Source organism: Thunnus maccoyii, chromosome 9, assembly GCF_910596095.1.
Source record: "Thunnus maccoyii chromosome 9, fThuMac1.1, whole genome shotgun sequence".
In the NCBI taxonomy this organism is placed as follows: domain Eukaryota; kingdom Metazoa; phylum Chordata; class Actinopteri; order Scombriformes; family Scombridae; genus Thunnus; species Thunnus maccoyii.
In genome coordinates, this window is record NC_056541.1 from 33,813,784 (window position 1) to 33,832,955 (window position 19,172).

Genomic DNA, 19,172 nt, shown 5'->3' on the forward strand with positions numbered 1-19,172 from the left:
GTCTATAAAACGTCTGAAAAATCACTCAAATGTCTCGTTTTGTCCCGACAGTCTGAAGATATTCAGTTTACTATCATAAAGACTGAAGAGACCAGAAAATAGAATAGACTGGATAGTTGGCGATTCATTCTGACTAATTGATTAATCGACTAATCTAAAGTGCACCACACAACATCGAGTAACGATGGAAACATCACCAGCAGCTGCTTCTACAGGTGGTACAATATATCAAAGTACATTTTTCCTTTAATGGGTGACATTTACAGCCTGTAGGTTTAGTTTGCCTCTTCAGGAATGACAGTTAGCGTTATGTCGCTATCCTTTCGTCTCACCACCACAGAGAGCGCGGCGCCGCTCTGGACGGCCTCGCTCACTTCCTGCATGGTGTGGACGGGCCGCCCGTTGATGCCAATGATTATGTCGTGGTCGATCATGCCGGCGCTGCGGAGAAAACACCACATAAAGTCTTAATGAAACAGTCCCAACCCTGCTGGGTTCATCTCACACCTTGAGGAAAAGATCATCAAGCTTTAGACGAGTCCTCTCCTGCGTCAGGTTCCCTGAAGGCAACGCAAGACAAGGCAGGTTTATTTGTGAGGCACATTTAACAACAAGGTCTGGAGCCCCCCCCCTGAGGTCAGCTGAGAGGAGAAAGATCCGTGTAAATCCCTCACTTTGACACGGTTATAGACATTACATGATGAAGCAGACATGCATAATGAAATGTAAAAGAAAATACAGAAATAAATACTTTGAGTAAATAAATGGGGTGAAAATACGAAGAAACATACAGAAATAAATACATAAATAAATACATTTAATAAATAAATAAATAAATGGAAAATTAAATAATAAATTAATAAATAAAAAGTAAATAAATAGGGACATTAATACAAATGTAAATAAATAGAAGTAAATTAAAAAGGAAATATCAATTTATGTCACATTTTATTATATTTTTAATATTATTTTTGGTGAATTTAATGACATATTAGTTTAATTACTGATTTATTTCTTTTTGAATTTTTTTTGATTTTGGCAGTTTCTGTCCTCCACAGATGTCAGCTGACCGTCTTCTTACTGCCAACGCTGGGTCAAACTGAGTAAAGGCTAAAACATATTATTCTCTATGTACAGCAGCTTATGTTGACGTGCCACGCTGCGATACTTCACGCCACTGTCCTATTTCCAGCATTGCTGTCACTGAAAAAACACATTTTTTTCCAGATAGGAAGCTGTTTTGTTCTTCAGTACAATTTTGGCTCAACTACAGCTGTTATTCACTAGTTTGTTACGTGCTTTTCACTGTAGTTTCAACTGTATCTACAAGGCAAAAATGAATTAATTGTTGGTTGATTGGATCTCAGATTATTATTTTTTTAAGTTATTAATCAAAAATAGACAACTACAACTCACCCGCGGCATTTCATTATCCTGCGCTGTGCTCACAACTGGAGTTAAATCCAGGTAACTAATATACTGACGCTTTGCAGCACGACACTTCCTGTTGGGTCGGCACTTGACGCGTGTCATGACTGCGGCGCTGCTGCTTTGCTTTGTTTGATCAGTGAGAGAATCCTTTTAAACTTTTAGTGTCAAACTGGATGGTGTTACAGGACTGAACATAATTCATTTGAATATCAGGAGCCTGATTTCTTTCGAGCGTGGTTTGATCAGTATGAACCTGATGTTATTACTTTATCAGAAACTCGGCTCACTAACAAAATATCTAACAATGAAATTAAACTTATGTCCTGTACAGAGTCAACAGGGGTACCAGGAGTGGTGCTGCAGCCACATTTGTGGTGAACAGCTGCTCGCTACTATTGCAAGTAAGGTTCATGAAAGCAGTGAGAGTGAACCAAAACAGTAAAGTTTCAGAGCTGAAGATGCTTCAAAGCTCCACTGAGTCTTGGATTATTCTCGACTCCTTTCACATTACATGTAGTCATTTGATCTGCTGTTAATATATAAAAAATATTGATCAGTGGGGCTTTGAATGTTATTAAAATCAGTTAAGGTTCTTCACTCCATCATATGAGAGGTGGAAGTATATATCAGTAACATAGTGTAGTAGAGATTGTAGCTTGACTCTTACCTGGATGCAGCTGTTCCAGGTATCACCTCATAGATATAAACGCCTGAGCTCACATCTGGAAATTCACTCTGTCGTTCTCTCAGATCTCTGATCAAACTGGACACACATGAAGGAAAACAGATTACAGTAATGTAGAAACTGTGAATCCCAGAGAGGACAACTTCATATTTGAACTCATCTTACTCACCATAACTCACCATGTAAAATACACATCTGCCAATTAAAACAACTACTTGAAAGCAAATAATGAAATGTTTAGCTAACAAGTTTGAATGATGGAAAATAATCAATTCAAGGTTGAAATATCGCTGTTGAATTATGACAATATTAAAGCAATGGTCAAACATTTTAGGAAATATGCTGTCTTTGCTTTCTTTCCAAGAGTTTTACGAGATGATGGATATTGATCCTCTCATGAATGTCACATCCTGCCTGGACTTTGTTTGGTTCTTTTGGGTTTCCGGTGGCTTTGAGTATTGTGTTTTTTGGTTTCCTGGTTTGGTTTTCCCGCCCTGCTCCCTGTGTTTCACTCAGCCAATCACCCCCAGCCTACCCTTGTGTCTAGTCACCTGTTCCCCATTATCCCCTGATTAGTTTCTTTTGTATTTAAGGTCTGGTTTTCAGTAGTTTTTGTCTTGTTAAACCTGTTCTGTTGGAGGCACGACTGTCCCGTCAGCTTTTGTTTGTATGCTCATCCCTGCTACATCCTGACAGCGATGAAGCGAATTTCCCAAAATGTTGAACTATTGCTTTAATTTAAATGTAATTTTCTCATAGTTGTAAAATGTATGTATGTCTTGCTAAAATTAAATTGAGCTCTTCTGTTATTTACTTACAGTGATGAAAGCTGCAGCATCCGGACGCCTATGTATTTCTTCTTTTGCCCTGTATTTCCTAAAAACAAATGACCACATGTATGAATGAGATCATCATATATCTAGTTCCTGTGATAAAATCAGAAGCAGTGATTAAACATCCTCACCGTTGATTTGTCTGTTGTAGGATTCAGCGAGGAACTGACGTATTCTGTCTGCAGGAATCGCAAAAGAAATTCCAGCTGCCACTTTCAGAGTATTTATGCCGATGACATCTCCATCCTGTTAAACAGGGAGTGGAAGGAGAGCCGTGAGATTGTGGTCTCAAGTGTTTCATAGACTTCATAGCTTTGCTACATGGAGAAAGGAAAGAGCAGTGAAAGTAATTTCCCTCTTTTTTTCTTCCAGTGCACATAACACCACTCTTAGTCTATTAAGTGTTATTTTCACCAACCAAAAAACATCAGTCTTGGTTATTGTAGTAACCTATCTGTGTTTTAACAGTGAAGCACAGTTTATAAAATGTACCGTCGGTATGGCAACTGTTCTCCTTTAGAAAGAACTGCATTTTTAGGGGAGCGGAAGCTGGAGGCAGCAACCTTGATAAATGAATGTACCATCTGTATGATTCTATTCTGCAGTAACAATGCAAAGACCTCCATAATCAGGTCTTGTGCTAAAATACTGCGAGGGAGGCTTAATCTTCAACCTGAGGGAGCAGACTGGAGGCTGTGGGTATTAAATAAAACAAAATCATGACCTTAGTCCTCACTGTCATAAATAAAACAAGAACGATCACCTACGTAGCAGAGAGCATAGCAAATATGCAAATGACGAGCTCTGCTGCAGCACTCTTGTGGAACAACCTTCCTAACCATCTGAGAGCAGCACAGACCCCAGACTCTGTTATAAAAAAAGGCCTGAGAACTTTTCTATTCATCTTAACTCTTATTGTGTGTTCTATGTTATTAATACTGCAGCACTATGAATGATAATTAAAGTGTGTAACAAATGAAATATATTATTGTTATTATTGTTAACCTTTTACACAAGATATAACACAATAAATCCTCTTACCAAGTTGACAAGTGGACCACCAGAGTTGCCGTACTGTGAATCAACAGAGCAACAGAATTACTCATTGTTGAATAAAAACAGAAACTATCCAGATAGATCACATGACATGCAGAACCGAGAGAGGGGAATTATCATCGGTCTCACTGACATTAATGATGGCGTCAGTTTGGATGTAGTCCATGTCAGAGTCCTTGAAGCCGAGCTCCAGGCCGTTGCGCTGGGCGGTGCTGATAATGCCGGTGGTGACTGTGTTCTGCAGAGAGAAGGGGCTTCCCACAGCGACCACAAACTCACCGGGACGCAGGTCTGAGGACTGGCCAAGACGTAGCACAGGCAGGGGACTCTGCAGCGAAGCAGAAGACATGAGGACATCGAGTGTTTCATGGTGGGATGATTGAAGGTTAACTAGCTCACCTTGATAGATGTCATACAAGGTCAGCAAGGCTACAGACGGCTGAGCCTCTGCTTAGTGAGAAAGCCAACATTTAAAAACAAAAGTCACATTGGTTGATTGTTAAAATGCTTCAAACGACTTGTTTTCATTTTGATGATGAAGGCCATGTGATAAGGCTGAAAGATCTGGAAAAGTAAGTTATTTGTCTCTGAGTTGGGATTGGTTTTTTTTTTTCAAACTGCAAATATGAAGGTCAAGAGTGATTCTTTTAAACCAGCATACACGAGAGGTCCTTGAAATGCTACTGAGCTTGCAGATTCATCGCCATGACAACTGAGCAAACTGACCATGTGATCCAGTTGAAAGCAATGCAGCGACCTTGACTTGGGATTGTTTTGTCAAAATACCTATGCTTACCTGACAAGCAATCTCTTGTGGTACCAATTTATTTATTTATTTGTTTGTTTGTTTGTTTATTTATTTAACAGGGACAGTGCACATTAATAAATACTGCTGTAAATGCGCCAGAGTTAGCTAAGAGGCTATTTTTCATCTGTAGTCCCTGGACAGATGTTACAGAGTCTCCCTACAAAGTTACTGAGATCATTTATAATGATGCATGCAGAACAAATAATAAGATGAACATATTAATATTAATAAATACATCATTCAGGACATCCTTAAAACATGCACTACGGAGACTCATAATACAAGATATGCAAGAGAATAAATACATTTAATGTTAATAGAAATGTAGATTGAAGAATAATGACTGTCCCCTCTAAGACAGGAAGTCGTATCACATTGCGTTGATGTCTTTAGGAAGGAGGTCGGCTTCTCAACCTTTATCAAACAGTTTTGCATGAAGATCTGAAAACGTCTCTTACAATTGTTTTTGTAAATTATTCAGTATGGATCGTTTTGTATGGAGGTGAAAAACAACCTGGCTGAGACATAAGTAGGTATGTGGACTCTTTCTGTAAAATACTTTATGTCTGAGAGCAAAAAAGTGAAATGTTTTTGTATGAAGCAGATTCTTTATGTAACCTTTAGTGAATAGTTTTCATCCAGATCATCTAAAAGTATGATTCAAAGACGATTGTTGAAGAGGTTCCGACAGCCTCTGCAGAAATGTCTTCAAGAAGTACTTTAAGGTTTTATGACTTCAAACTTTGACTTTAAAGACAGTATATTTCACCCCGTCCATTAAAAAGGTTTACTTCCATCAGTGACATTTCTGTTGGCGGCTCTACCTCCTAGAAATGATTGTGACACTCAAATTAGAACAATAAGTGAAGCTAACTTGTAACCCTACCCAATATTATCCTGAATATTATTTCATTTTCTAACGAGTCATCAGGACAGGTATACCTATTAAACATTTGGTGTAAAAATAAAACAATCTCTGGTTAGTAACAATTTCAACAATTTCCTTCTCAAGCCCAGTGTATTCTCCTGGTACAAAACAGGTGCTCTGCATTGGAAATGAGTGTTTGTTTCTTTTATAAGCTTCAATCTATATGATTTTATCATGGGATTTGTTCAATAAACCAAACTAAACTAAGCCTTCGCTTGTCTCTGCCTCTCTCCTCGTATACTAGGCTGAAGCCGTTTATCTGTGGGGTGGATTATACAGTAATGCTCAGCTAAATTTATGGCCACATCTCCTGGGGCATGGAGCCTTATGTCAAGACAAATTTGCCTTTTAGGCAAGCTTAAAAAGACCCTCTACTAGGAATGTAACAGAGCTATAACATTGTGCAGCTGTCACCACTCCCAGGTAAGATACATTCCCTCACCTTTATAGCAGTCAAAGACAGTGACTCTGGTTTTGTGCCTTGTGATCGTGACATATTCTTGTATTCAGATCAGTACTAAAAATGCTAATCATCTGCTTCATGCTGAGTGAAGTCTGACTGAAGTGGTCAGGAGTAGGGCCCATTCTACCATACAAAGCAGTTGGTTGTGTAAGAGCATGTCTGAGCAGTGACATGTTTTATTCAGAGGGGCTCTTGCAAATACACAAAAAATAGCTGAAGCTTTGAATTTACTAGACATGACCAAATACCCCCCCCCCCCCGGGACTTTCAGATGACAGATTGACCATGCTAAGGAATAGTCTAATTCTGGTGGCCCTTGATGACTTTCTCCATGGAATATCTGCCCCACTTTCTGTGCAGGATTATGAGACTTTGATGTTAGCCGCTGATGACAAGCTGCCAGGCCAGAGGAAAACACAAGGCAGAATTTAGACTAAGGCCCCTTGGGGAGGTGAGTGAAAACACTGGGCACTCACATCTGTCTCGATTTTGATGAGTGCAATGTCCATCTTCTGGTCCACGTCCTTGACTGTAGCGTCGTACTGAAAACCGCTTTTCAGCTCTACTTTTATCCGCTGCTTGTTGGTGAGTACATGCGCATTGGTTACGATCCAGCCGTCTTCTGACACAACAAACCCAGAGCCGCTCGACACAGAGACTTCCTCGCTGGAATACGGCAGTCTGGCAGGAGAATCGCAAAATGAAAAGATTGTTTTATATTATCAAAGACACACTGAGGGCCACACTTTTAATTTTCTGTCTTCTTCTTGCTTCACTTGGTTTTTACCTTTGGAAAAGCTCAAGATGAACCACAGCTGGAACAATCTTGTCCACCACATCTGCAATGAAGTTGAATTTGTAGCGCATGCTCTCTGGATGTTGCATTCCTTTGAGGACACATGACGACAAATAAAGACAAAAAGTTTCACAAAATTAATTTTGTAAAGATATTAATTGTGCCCTGTGGATGAATGCTAGTGACTTTGTTTATTTTCCTCATAGTACCACCAGGAGATTGACATTTTTGGTTTTGAGTAAAATATCTACAACTTTGGCCTTTTAGGAAGACTGAGTCTACAACCTGAGAGATGGTAACATGCTAACATCAACATGCTAACATGTTCACAAAGATAATGGTAAACAGCAGGTGTAATGTTCACCATGTTCACCATCTTAGTTTAGCATGTATCATGCTAACATTTGCTAGATGGCAGTAAACACAAAGCACAGCTGAGGCTGAAGAGAATGTCATTCATTTTGCAGGTATTTGGTCATAAACGAAACTATAAGACAAACTGACATTTTGACGGGCTAGATAAAAAGTTATGGGTTCACTAAAGTCGTTGCAATTTATCCTGAGGGGGACATGAAGAATGCAGCATTCTGGATGATTTTGTGGTATCATGTGAGCCCATGTGAGCTGGTTTTAATTGCACGCATGACACAATCATAAAAACTTCCTTCATTCATTTATTTAGAATATTGTTGAATGGATTGGCATAAAATTTGGTACAGACATCAATGGTTCCCAGATGATGTATCTTCATGACTTTGGGGATCCCCTGACCTTTAATCTAGTGTCACCTTGAGGTTAACATTTTTGGATCAGAGCATTTATTTTAAAGCTCAGCTGGCTTAAGCTACGACCAGTTCCTAACATTACTTGCAACATTTTTATTTGTCATTAACTCATTTCACAGCCTGCTATTCCCTCCCTGCCCTACAGTAGTCCTCAGTCTCTCCCACCTTCAGCCGTTACCTGACTCCCACCTGAGCACATATCACCAGTCCCCTAATCAGCTCCCCAGCATATAAACCCTCAGCTCCCACAAATGTCTATTATGTATTCATCTGGCCTTCTTATCACTTGTTTCTGCCTGCTTGTTATGGCTGTTTTTGGACCTTTTCCTACCTGACAAACTACAAATACAGCTAACTTTGCTTTAATTTAACCTGCCTGTCTTTGAGTCATTGCAGTCCATTACCTGCAAGATCGAGCTTTTGCGCTTACAGAGTAGCTAGCTTGGCTTTTAGACTGATTAACTCAATTAACTCAGTGTGGATAAACTTTTTTAATATATCGTTCCTGCCTTGTCCACATAAAATCTAAAACATATTAGTGAGATGTGCATTTGGCAGTGATGCAATAGAAAATAGTGAGAGGTGAGACAGATAATTTTCCATTAACTTCTTATCATATGAGTAAATACTTCATGCTTTCTCAGTGTAGATTACACTATGTCTTACCTCTCAGGCAAGTAGTGGCACTTCATTGCTCTTCTTCTGCGCTTTAGTGGGTGATAATTACACTGAAATCATGGACTAATTTGCAAGCACAAACACACCTCCTCATAAACCCACAGATCAGATTATAGAACAATACATGTTAAAGCCACATATTTGTCTCTGTTGCCCTGCCAACACACTATTTCTATACTAGCTGTTTGTCTTTAAGAGGAACTGGAGGATCAATTCTCAACAGTTGGATTGTACAGGTAGGGTTTCATTGAAACTGCAACCTGCTGTAGACACCTGCGTTGTGCCACCTCGGGGCAGTACAATCTCCTCCCCAATAATATCTTGTGTAATCTCTGTCCTGAAGCCCCTGCATTCACTGACTGATGTTGTATTTACAAAATTGCATGAATAAACTTGTCTCTGCAGAAACAGCCTTAAATGCAAATGACATGGTGCCTATTGCCAAGAACTACTTTGGCAGAACACCAACTATTTTTGCCTGTCAGAGAGCTCCACTAACAAATCAACAATATGCTCTCCATTGGCAGGAGATCGTGTAGCTTTCTCTATTATCTCAATTACACTGTATAGCCATGCCAGCTTGTACAATTGTGTATAACCCATCAGATGAATACCACTTATACTCGGCATGTCATCTAATCTGTTATTGAGTCTCCAAATTGTAAAACAAATGTAAATCTCCTTATAGAGTGCCACACAAATCCCACACTAGATTCACATTTGTTTCCATTACAGATGTGCATTAGTTAAGCCATCTCTACCAACTAGTGGTGAATATGGTCACCATTTATGGTGGACTAATCATATTTGTTTAATGCCAGAATATTTAAAACGTGACTTTGCTCCAGACTGAAATATCTCAAATTAACATCTGTTGGATTGCCATTAAATGTTGTACAGACATTTATGGTGCCCAGAGGATGAATCTTGATTACTTTGGTGATCCCCTGACTTTTCCGTTAGTTCCACAAGCGGTGTTACGCTTGTGGTGAAATGTTCTGTCAAATATTAGATGGACTGCCATAAAATTTGGTACGCACATGTCCTCCTCAGGGTGAATTCTATTAACTCTGGGGATCCCTCAGCTTTCCATTTTCAATGCAGGAAATGGTCAAAAAAAATTTTTAAAAACCTGCATAACTCCATCAAACCTTGTCTCCTGGAAATTGTGAAATTGTTTTTCTATAGTACTAAGTTGGTGTTTTGATGTTATAATGTAATTATGTTCAGCGTTATCTGGGCAGCATTACGTTTTCTATGTATGTTGTGTTGCAAATTAATAGTTTATCAATGTAATTTCTAGGAGACAGTTTTGTCTCAAATGTTAGCATGCTAATGCCCTAAATTAAGATGGTGACCTGCTAAACATCGGCATGTTTGCGTTGTCACTGTGAGCACATTGCCATGATAGCGATAGCATTTATCAATCAAAATCAACTTCATGGCAGTTCATATGGCAATCAATATCAACATCACATCATTCACGTTGTATGTTACAAAAACATTTTAAACTATATTAGATGCAACTTTGTAAAAAAAGACAGAAGGAATAAATTGCTAGAAATCATTTAAGACCAATTTAAGAAGTAAAGTGCCAGATACATGGCATTCAAAACAATACTGGCATGTCCATTAATTACTGTGTTTAACTGATGTACTATTTTTCTTTGCACAGGGACACCGTCTCCCTGAAGGCAGGAGCTGAAAGTGATGATTCAGGAGATGGCGACCAAGATTTCATCATTGTCATTTGTGCAACTTGTTCAGTTTGTTCACATAGTGAAGCTAACGAGTGTTGTTTACAGCCTGCTATGACAGCCTGCTCATTATAAACTAGTGTTGATGATAAACTTGTTGAATTATATCAGTATGATTATTTGGCATATTTTGCAGAAGTTTTCAATGAAGATGCAGTGACTCATCAGGTAACTCCATGGTGATACTGCTCTGCCCCCACTCACACATTGAAGTGTATAAGAAATACTCTTGTGTTTAAATAGGCAACGCTGTGCAGAGTTATAGCAAGATGAGGATCAACTGCCCAAAAAGCTGAGCTGGTTTTTGAATACATTCATCTTTAAAAATGTGTGCAGAGTAGTGAAAGGACACTTTTACTGTAAACTGATGCTCATTTAAAAAAAAAACTGTGTGGTCAATTGAAGAAAAAATGATTGGAAACATGGTGGTTTCATAGCAGCCCCAGACAGAATGAAAAATGTTAGTTTAGTTAGAAAAGTTAGTTAGAAGGTTTAGTTTTTTGTTACCTCTTCTTTTTCTTAACCAAGAAGTCAGATCAGAGTCATCGCCAATTCAATCATTTTGCAAAAAGCATTTTAGATATAAGAGCTGTTTTGCTTTGACCCCAGACTTGAAGCTATGAAGAGGACGAGCACCTACATAAAACTAGAACATACTGAATTGCAACATAAATATTGTTTCCCAAGGCTTTAACAAAACAGTTAAACCAGCCGAGGCTTTCAAGATAATTAAATAGTGAGTGCAGACATCAAACATACTGTTTATGAGGTTTTCAGAGGATTGAAAGTGAACACATGACCCTCTATGCAATGACAATATCTCAACTAACAGAAATAAACAAAACAGCTAATAGAGAACACAATCAGCGGTTCAAAGTACGAGCTGTCTCTGTTCAGTATTATGGTAAATGCAGGATAATGATGCTCTTTCTCTCTCTCACACACTCAGACACACACTTATCTTGCATTAAGCAGAAAGACAAGTTGTAGATATGTCACAATTTTTTTTGGCTTGTCTGTTTCCTGATCACCCTGGTAACTGAGCAGCAATAGAAGGTGATGAAATGAACTGACAGGCCTCTAGACATACACACTGCTCTCTGCCAGTCACATGACCACATTGTCCTGATTTTACCTGCTCTGCATCGGTAGCATGCGATACAGAAGTTTGAAGATAACTGTTGTGTTAGTTTGAAAGGTTTGTTTATCAGAATTACTAGTTACTAATTACTGGTTTGGATTTGGGGATTCTGAATGCACACTTTAGTTTTTCCCAAAAAGCTGAAGAGATTCCTATAACATCAAGCCACTCTGCTTTGTTGTGGTAGAAAAAAAAACTTTTATTAAGCAGCAACTAGATGATTAAAACAAGACAGTACACCAGTCTTCCTAAGCACTCGCTCACTCATATTATTTTTCATTTTCATGGCTATGCATTGCGTATATGTCATATAGTTGCAGCAGGGAGCAGTCCTGCTCGGGTAATTGGAGTGGTACCTTACTGCAGAGTCAATTTGTACTACTGTCTCCATTTGCAATCCAACTCTAGTGTTCTTGACAGAAATCATGTAACGCTCAGTGAGCAGAGACACCAGAACCTTAAATGAACAAACGGGGCACATCTAATTAGCTGGGTTGCTATACTTTATTTCGGCTCTATTTTATGATTTAAAAACGAAGAGAAAGGAAAGTTATTACATAATTACATCATCACAACAGTCACATTGTTTTCCTGTGACTACTATGACTGGTAACCAGGCTTCATTAAAACAACTCTGTAGCATCTCTGCAAGTTTTTGCATACCTGCTCATAAAGAAAAGAAAGGCAGTAGGAGGCCTAACGCATGATGAATTCTTTCTCCTCTATGGGTGACTATGATAAGAAACTGCACATTATGAAAATGGATTGGACAGGGTAGAAAAATGAAGAAGATATATTTGCACAGCAGCGTGGTGCAGGAATTCCCTCAGGAGAATTAAACACCATCACTGACTGCATTTCGTCTTGTTGCTCTTCTGAGTATGAACATGCAGAGCACTGGAGGCACACTATATCAAGCTTTCCGCAGAGATACATATTCTAGATATATATATCATTTTCATCCGATATAACAGTCTCACACAGTCTCCAGAATGTCCTACTAGCTTCTCAAGTCAAATTAAAGAGTACAGGTGATGATGAGTCTTGTGCAGGAGTTTCTCTCTGGTCATTTGTTTCGTCAGTTTCAGTCAAGTTTGCAGAAGCTGGATATTTCACCCATCTATTCAGTACTTTTAGCAAACTATTTCAATCTCTCTGCTTACTTCATAACTACTGAGCAGCAGCAGGTGGTGTTCAGGTGACTCAGGTTGGTGTGAGACGTGTCCTGTGCAGCCGTCCTAATGATTTCTACCTAACCATAAATATACTTTTTTTTAACCAATTAGGTATCTATTCCACAATCTTTCCATGTACCTCATGTCATCTGCAGAAGAACCTCCAAAACTCACCTGACTCACATCGACCTCTCTGGATCAGAATGACCGGGGCGGTCTCTCCGAGCGCGGCCCTCATGTTCTCGGCTCTCAGGCGGCAGATGCTGGGGTAGGTCCTGCCGTCGCTGCCGCAAACCGGACCGGATGAGGCGCATATGCACGTGCCCTGGAGTCTCCGGAGCTTCCCCGGGACAGAGTCGCACCGCAGCCCGTCCCCGCAGGAGAGGCCCCGCTCCCCGCACACTTCACCCTCCCCAGCCGCGCACACCACGCAGCAGCCGCATCCGTCCCTCACCTGGCCGTAGTAACAAGTCTGAGGCAGGACGGGGCACCGAGCAGCATCACAAACCTGCGGGCATGTTTGTCTTTTTCTCAGCAGGCCTGCGTGAACTGCGGAGGAGAGGAGGCTGAAATAAGCCACAAAATTCATCCTGAACTCGCAAAAGTCTTCCTCTTCTAGTGGGTGGAAGTATGTCTAGCCCCGGTGCTTATGTCCTCACCGATAAAAGTTCAGTTTACACCATCAAGATAATGTCAGCGCTGTTCTGTATGGCCCAGAGGATTGGCTAAAGGCCAGTGATCTTCCAGTATCAGCATGCTGATACTAGACTCATCATGTGTGCTGTGTCATTATGTCACTAGCACGGAATCCAGATGCTTCAGGTTTGATGGTAGGCTGTGTGGTTTTTTTTTTATGTGGAGACCCAAAGGCGATGTAGTCTCTGCCTCCCACTCACACAAAATTGCAAGTGATAAGTGGAGCAAAAGGTTTTCTTTATAATCTGGCAGGTTTAACGCTGGCATTTAAAGCTGCTGTGAACCAGGGGGCCAATTATAATTGACATTTACAGTATGTTCTACATAGTGCATATCATTATTATATTCTTCATAAACAAAACACTTCAATGTGTTTTTTGGAGTTGGCATGGCACATGACCTTAAATGACTTTATCATTATATATGTATCACATTACCATAGACCCAAAATTACAGACAGAAATATACAAAAAGCCAATTAACAGATGGAAAGATAAGAAAAATAATTACAGAGAGGCAGAAAAAAGAGAGAAATAACAGGACAAACTATGAAAAAAGAAAATATTACTTATAATAATGAACTCAAGAATGTATTAGCCTCCAAGAAAGTCCCCTATAAAACTCTTACAAGCTGATATGGACACATTTTTGCCAAATTTGAACCGTACACAGGTAATTAAAAACTGTATTAAACAGTGTGAAGATGCTTTAAAGCTGCACTAATCAATATTTTTAAAATAAAAATGGATCAAATGATTCTGTGTAATGTAAAAGCGGTTGTTTGTAGAGATGAACCTACAAATTATGATTTCAGTCTACAGATAGTTTTTGCTACTTTCAGCTCAGCAGGCATCTGTTTTTAATAAAAAACCCACTGTGTACTACCTGCCCCATATCAAACAGCAGCCAGACAATGTTAGCAACTGGTTTGGTGGAGACCAAACCAGAGCTGAAAGCTAGCCAGAAACATGCTAACGTTGCACCATTTCTGCCGGTTGTGTAAATAGGCATCTGTTTGTTAACATTTTTGTCATAACCACTTTATAAGATGATCAGAACAATCAATGAATGCAGGGTTAAGCAGAAAGGCATACGTAACTACAGACATTACAGTATTTTCTGCCTGGTTTTCAGACAACATGCTGCCACATTCTATTTGGCAGATTTTCCTCTAAATTGGACCCGGTGACTGATAATGTAAAGCACATTGTGGAGGCTATTTATCTTTTGATTTATTTTAATTGCACCAAGGACTCTAATTTAGTGGGCTGATGATTTCCTGATGCACCTTTAAAGGCCCAACCAGTAATATTTGTGCTTGTATCAGCTGAGATCAGTTTGAAATGTTTATAACAAACACTGCTGACCTTTACCAGTATCACAAAACAATAATAGCTGAGAATTTGAGAGTGACAGCAGGTTCCCAGTCCTGAGTTTTGGTCATTAGGTGTCGATCATACAGCGTGCCATATTACCAAGATTACTGCTCAAGCAGCTAACAGAAGGGGGTGGTGAAGGGTCAGAGCCACAACAGCCTGAGAACATATGCTGCTGCTAATATTATTGCTCCTCGACAACTATAATGGATGACAGCGGGAAGCTGGGTAAAGAACATGCTTGTGTCAACAGTATTGAGCTCTGCATTCATTTATACTGCAGGTTACCTTCAGGTTACCCTCTGGTCTGAAATGACAGGCTCTCTACCATTTAAAGCAGTATTAATTTATGTGTTATGATTACTTGGGGAAATACAACAAGGTGGAAACACGACATAAACATATTATCACCTTTTAAAGTTGTTATGTTGAACATGTTAGCAAGCAGATGCCTATTTACACATCCAGGAGACAAAGAGCAACATTAACATTCATTTGGTGTCATGTTTCTGGTCACTCCAATGAATCTAAGTCCAATATCGACTCTGTTTTTAGATCTGTAGCAGCTAATTTCTCTGCTGTCGTCACCAGCTAGTTGCTAATTTTGTCTGTGGACTGATTGGTGCTGGGAAGATTGGTTCCAGTGAGCTTTTTGCTGACAACAGCTGCTGCTGGAAATATGCTGAAGAGGTATGTGGAAGTGAAAATTGTGGGTCAGAAAACCAAAACAATGACAATTTAATCCCACACATAGGAGATTTAAATCGCTACCTACAAAATTTGGAATGTATGAAATGTCCAGTATGATTTATTATCTTCTTTATTTTATTGTAACAATTCACATTATTCCTTGAACCATCACAGTTGAACCACTATCCTGAGATAAACGTGTAAATAACATAAGACAATCTGAAAAACAAGCTTATTTGATAATTGATAATTGAAATCATGTTTTTTTGTTTGTTTGTCATTTATTATTTATTATTATCTACCAGCAGTAGTAAAGCCAGGTTGTGGAAAAATGTTTTGGTACCTTATTTAGTTATTCAAAGAGGAGGTGACAGCTGGCCATGAATTGGACAGAATGAAACCTCATAACTGTGACATAACTGACATGTTTGAGTCAAAAAATGTATTTTTCAGCAATTATTTTTGGAGCTCAGATAAACAACAGGAAAAGAATTTTAGGTTCCCTGTTTTTAACATAATGTCCCACTGATAATTATATCACCAGCACATGAGACTTTATGTCATAACACATATTTATAATTGATCATTGTGGCAGTTATGATGATGTATTACATGAGCTTAACATAGTTTTATAATCACTTTTTCAGTTAAACTCTCATTTTTTTATACTTTGTGTTTACTTGAGATCCAAGACAGAATCTCTGTTTAGTTCTGAAGACAGAACCTGTGAGACTTTACGACTTTTTAAGGATTTTTATAGAATAGAAATGATTAATTATATTAGTCAGTTGGTTTTCCTTTGAAACTACTATAACCCTTTTTCAGTCACACTTTCAATCCTGTTCTGTACTTTACATGAACCTCAGATCCAGGACGGGTTCTTCAGAAGTTGCAGGTTTCATTCTACATCACTCGGCTCCTGATCTTCTTTGTTTGGGCTTTTAGACGTGATAATTAATTGTCCGCTCTGATTATGACTGAGAGAATGGCTATCTATCGATCAGACACCAGCATCTCTCCTGCCTTTGTTTGACCCACAGATGGAACTCACTTGATGCTATTTCTTGAGAGCTGTTAAATACTAACTCTGTGTGACTCATCCACGTCATCTTCAAGGGGCTTCTCTGAGAGAAGGTCCGAAACAACCTTTGATCACATCCTGCCGCTTGGTAACGTAGACGGACATTGAAATCTACTGAAATCTAATTTATAAACTAAGGCTGTCATAGACAGCAGGGTTTTTTGGCCATGAGAACTGAATAAGAGATGCCAAGTAAAGAGTTTTTTTAAACCAGTGTGTAAAATGGATCCACACTTTACAACAGTCTTATTATATATTCGACAACACAAGCCAGAGGTAAACATATGGGGGTTATGATGCAGTTTGATTAATTACATGTTAATTGCATAACTGATCAATATGCTGGTCATATACAGGAAGTTGCACCGTGATTATCAATATCTCATAAGTATGTGTGATTAGGTTCATTATGTCGTTATTATGCTGCTGCCACTCTACCAGTGTGCTTTAGTCTAAAATGTCTCCCAGTCTGACAAGCCTACAGACCAAAAAATAAGACTTTTGGAAGTAGTTATAACTTTTTGGAAGTTTTATGGCCTGAGAATGATCAAATCTAACCAACTACAAAGTTTAATCGAGCCTACAGACAGTTGTTTCTGGCCAAAAATGACATTACCAGCATTAGCACCAGCCTAGTAGCCTGGTTCCAGACGTCTGAATCGCTGCACAGCAATTCTAATATGTCCGGTCCTGTGCTCAGATATTTCTCCGGTCGAGAAAACAAACGACTAATCAGAGCGTTGTAGATGGGAATAAGGATGACATCATCATCTTCCTGTGCCAAACACAGAAAAATTACTACATACATGAAAAATAGTGTCAGGAGAACGGCCCCTACAAGAGGGGATAAGATCTATATACAGTAGCTGTACAGGTTATTGTACGTCGAATAATAGAAATAACTCTTTCATCAATAATATTAATATGAACCGTTTATCCAAGGGCTATGTGTAATATGAAAGGTGTAGTAATGAACCCACAGAGAAGTCTCACATCTCTGATAAACCCACTGTACACATACGTCCCTGCCCAGCATCTATAAGTAACTAGTTAGCGCCCAGCTAATCTGCTAACGTGCTATATGTTTTCCAATGACGTGAGGACTAAAAAGAAGCTAAAAAGAAGAATGAATATTCATGAGGGGGCCAGAAACATTACTACAACAAGAACTCTAAAGTTGCTCTGTGTCTGCTGGATGTTGGTACACAACAACTCTATACTTAGTGTGTCATTGTTCTGTTTCTAGCTTGTTCCATTGGCCCCGAGGGGCCTGAAGAGATAAGGCTTTTTGGCTTACATGAGCACAATGTCAGACTGAATAATAGAAGTGAAACAAAACGGCACTTCCTTCTGCCTATCCAGCTAGCACTTATCTCAAAGAACAAGTTTGACAAAATAATCTTGACTCAAGTCCCCATTACTACTGCAACTGCATCTCATGGTCTTCATGGGCAGACAGAGTTTTCTCAGTTGTCATGGAGATGGTTCAGTCATTGAATAACCTGTGTTAGTATTAGTCATGCTCTAAAATTATTATTCAAGATACATCAAACTGCAAAATATAGCATACATCCTAAAGTGATGTCTGCCTGCTGTCTGTCTTTGTATAAAAAATAAACACTACATTTTTCCAGCGTATACATCATTACGGGGAGATGAATCTTCGCTATTACAGATAATCATTTGGGAAGTGTTTGGCTGTCTGTAGCATCTTGAAAGCTAGTGGCTGCTGAAATTATATTTAATACTTTTCACCTCTTGTAAAGGTTAAGTCAACTTTTTAAACTCTTGACATTATCCTCACTTTTGCGACGGTGAAGATATGATTCAGTGTGGCAGATTGGCCGCTCAATAGTTTTTAGATGACTCTATTTTGTGTTGATTGGAAAAAACATAGATTGTCCATCTGTGTCCTTATTTTCTCATCACTGCGGTCAGCGACACTGTGATTGCACGCAGTTTGAATCCACTCTTTCTGCTTGGTAAGAGAGATCTTGATAATACTCAATATTCTCCGTAGCAGTGTGAACCTTTCCACGACACATTCAGTGAAATATTTATTTATTTTAATATTATTATTATATATTTGTCTAATGGTTTACTTCAGTCAAGAACAAAAGAAGTTGTGAGTGGGTACTTAAATGTAAGTAAGGTACAACAAATACACAATGAGTAATGATTAAAATACTATCAACACTGCTACTACAACAGCTACTACAGTAGATACATATCAGGGGTTAAAAGTAATTGAATTGTCTTGAATGCAATTTTTTTTTTTTTTTTTTGTTTGTTTTTAAAAAATCTCTTCAGCAGTAGCATAAAACTTATGATTGCTTATGAAACCCAAAGCAAACCTAATGATAATACTGTGCTTCTACTATAATACACTAATAGTAACGTAGCCTTATTCACCTATGTATTATGTACTTGCAGGGAGAAGTCATACAAAGTACAGAGCCCTTTAAAAAAAAGTCTTTTTTATCATACTGCATCATCACTTATCTTTGCCTTATTCTAAAGGAAACAAGTATCACATGACACTGCCACCACACAAGGAAGAGCTTGACTGGCCTGCACAGATCCCTGACCTCTGGAACACCGACTACCAGCCAGGTCGTATCACCCAACATCCAGCCTGAAGGTACAATCACACTAGTTCAACAAACCTCCACCGAGCTCATCCAGGATGTGATCTGACTCTCCCAGTGTAGGTAATGAATTAATACTGTGGTTTATAGTCTTGTAGTGTGATATTGTACTAAACAGGTTGATAGTACAGTGTTTCTGTTGGTT

General features: G+C 38.9%; 1 protein-coding gene across 1 annotated transcript; it reads right to left on the reverse strand.

Moving 5' to 3' along the window:
- Positions 1 to 228: 228 nt before the first annotated feature.
- On the reverse strand, positions 229 to 13,513 carry htra4 (HtrA serine peptidase 4). Its single transcript, XM_042420180.1, has 9 exons — positions 12,711 to 13,513; positions 6,992 to 7,091; positions 6,681 to 6,885; positions 4,139 to 4,333; positions 3,991 to 4,023; positions 3,081 to 3,195; positions 2,935 to 2,992; positions 2,099 to 2,194; positions 229 to 441 (listed from the first exon to the last, which is right to left on the reverse strand). Exons 1-9 carry the CDS (start codon positions 13,123 to 13,125, stop codon positions 276 to 278), a joined length of 1,383 nt encoding a protein of 460 aa, XP_042276114.1. The 5' UTR covers positions 13,126 to 13,513; the 3' UTR covers positions 229 to 275.
- Positions 13,514 to 19,172: the final 5,659 nt, after the last annotated feature.

What these genes read in the sequence shown, in the direction of transcription:
- htra4 (XM_042420180.1), bottom strand. Translation starts at nt 13,125, where the DNA reads ATGAATTTTGTGGCTTATTTCAGCCTCCTCTCCTCCGCAGTTCACGCA. An exon ending in CATCTTGAGCTTTTCCAAAG is followed by an intron (nt 6,886 to 6,991) that starts GTAAAAACCAAG and finishes TTCTCCTGCCAG; the next exon opens with ACTGCCGTATTCCAGCGAGG. An exon ending in ATGCTGCAGCTTTCATCACT is followed by an intron (nt 2,195 to 2,934) that starts GTAAGTAAATAA and finishes ATGTGTGTCCAG; the next exon opens with TTTGATCAGAGATCTGAGAG.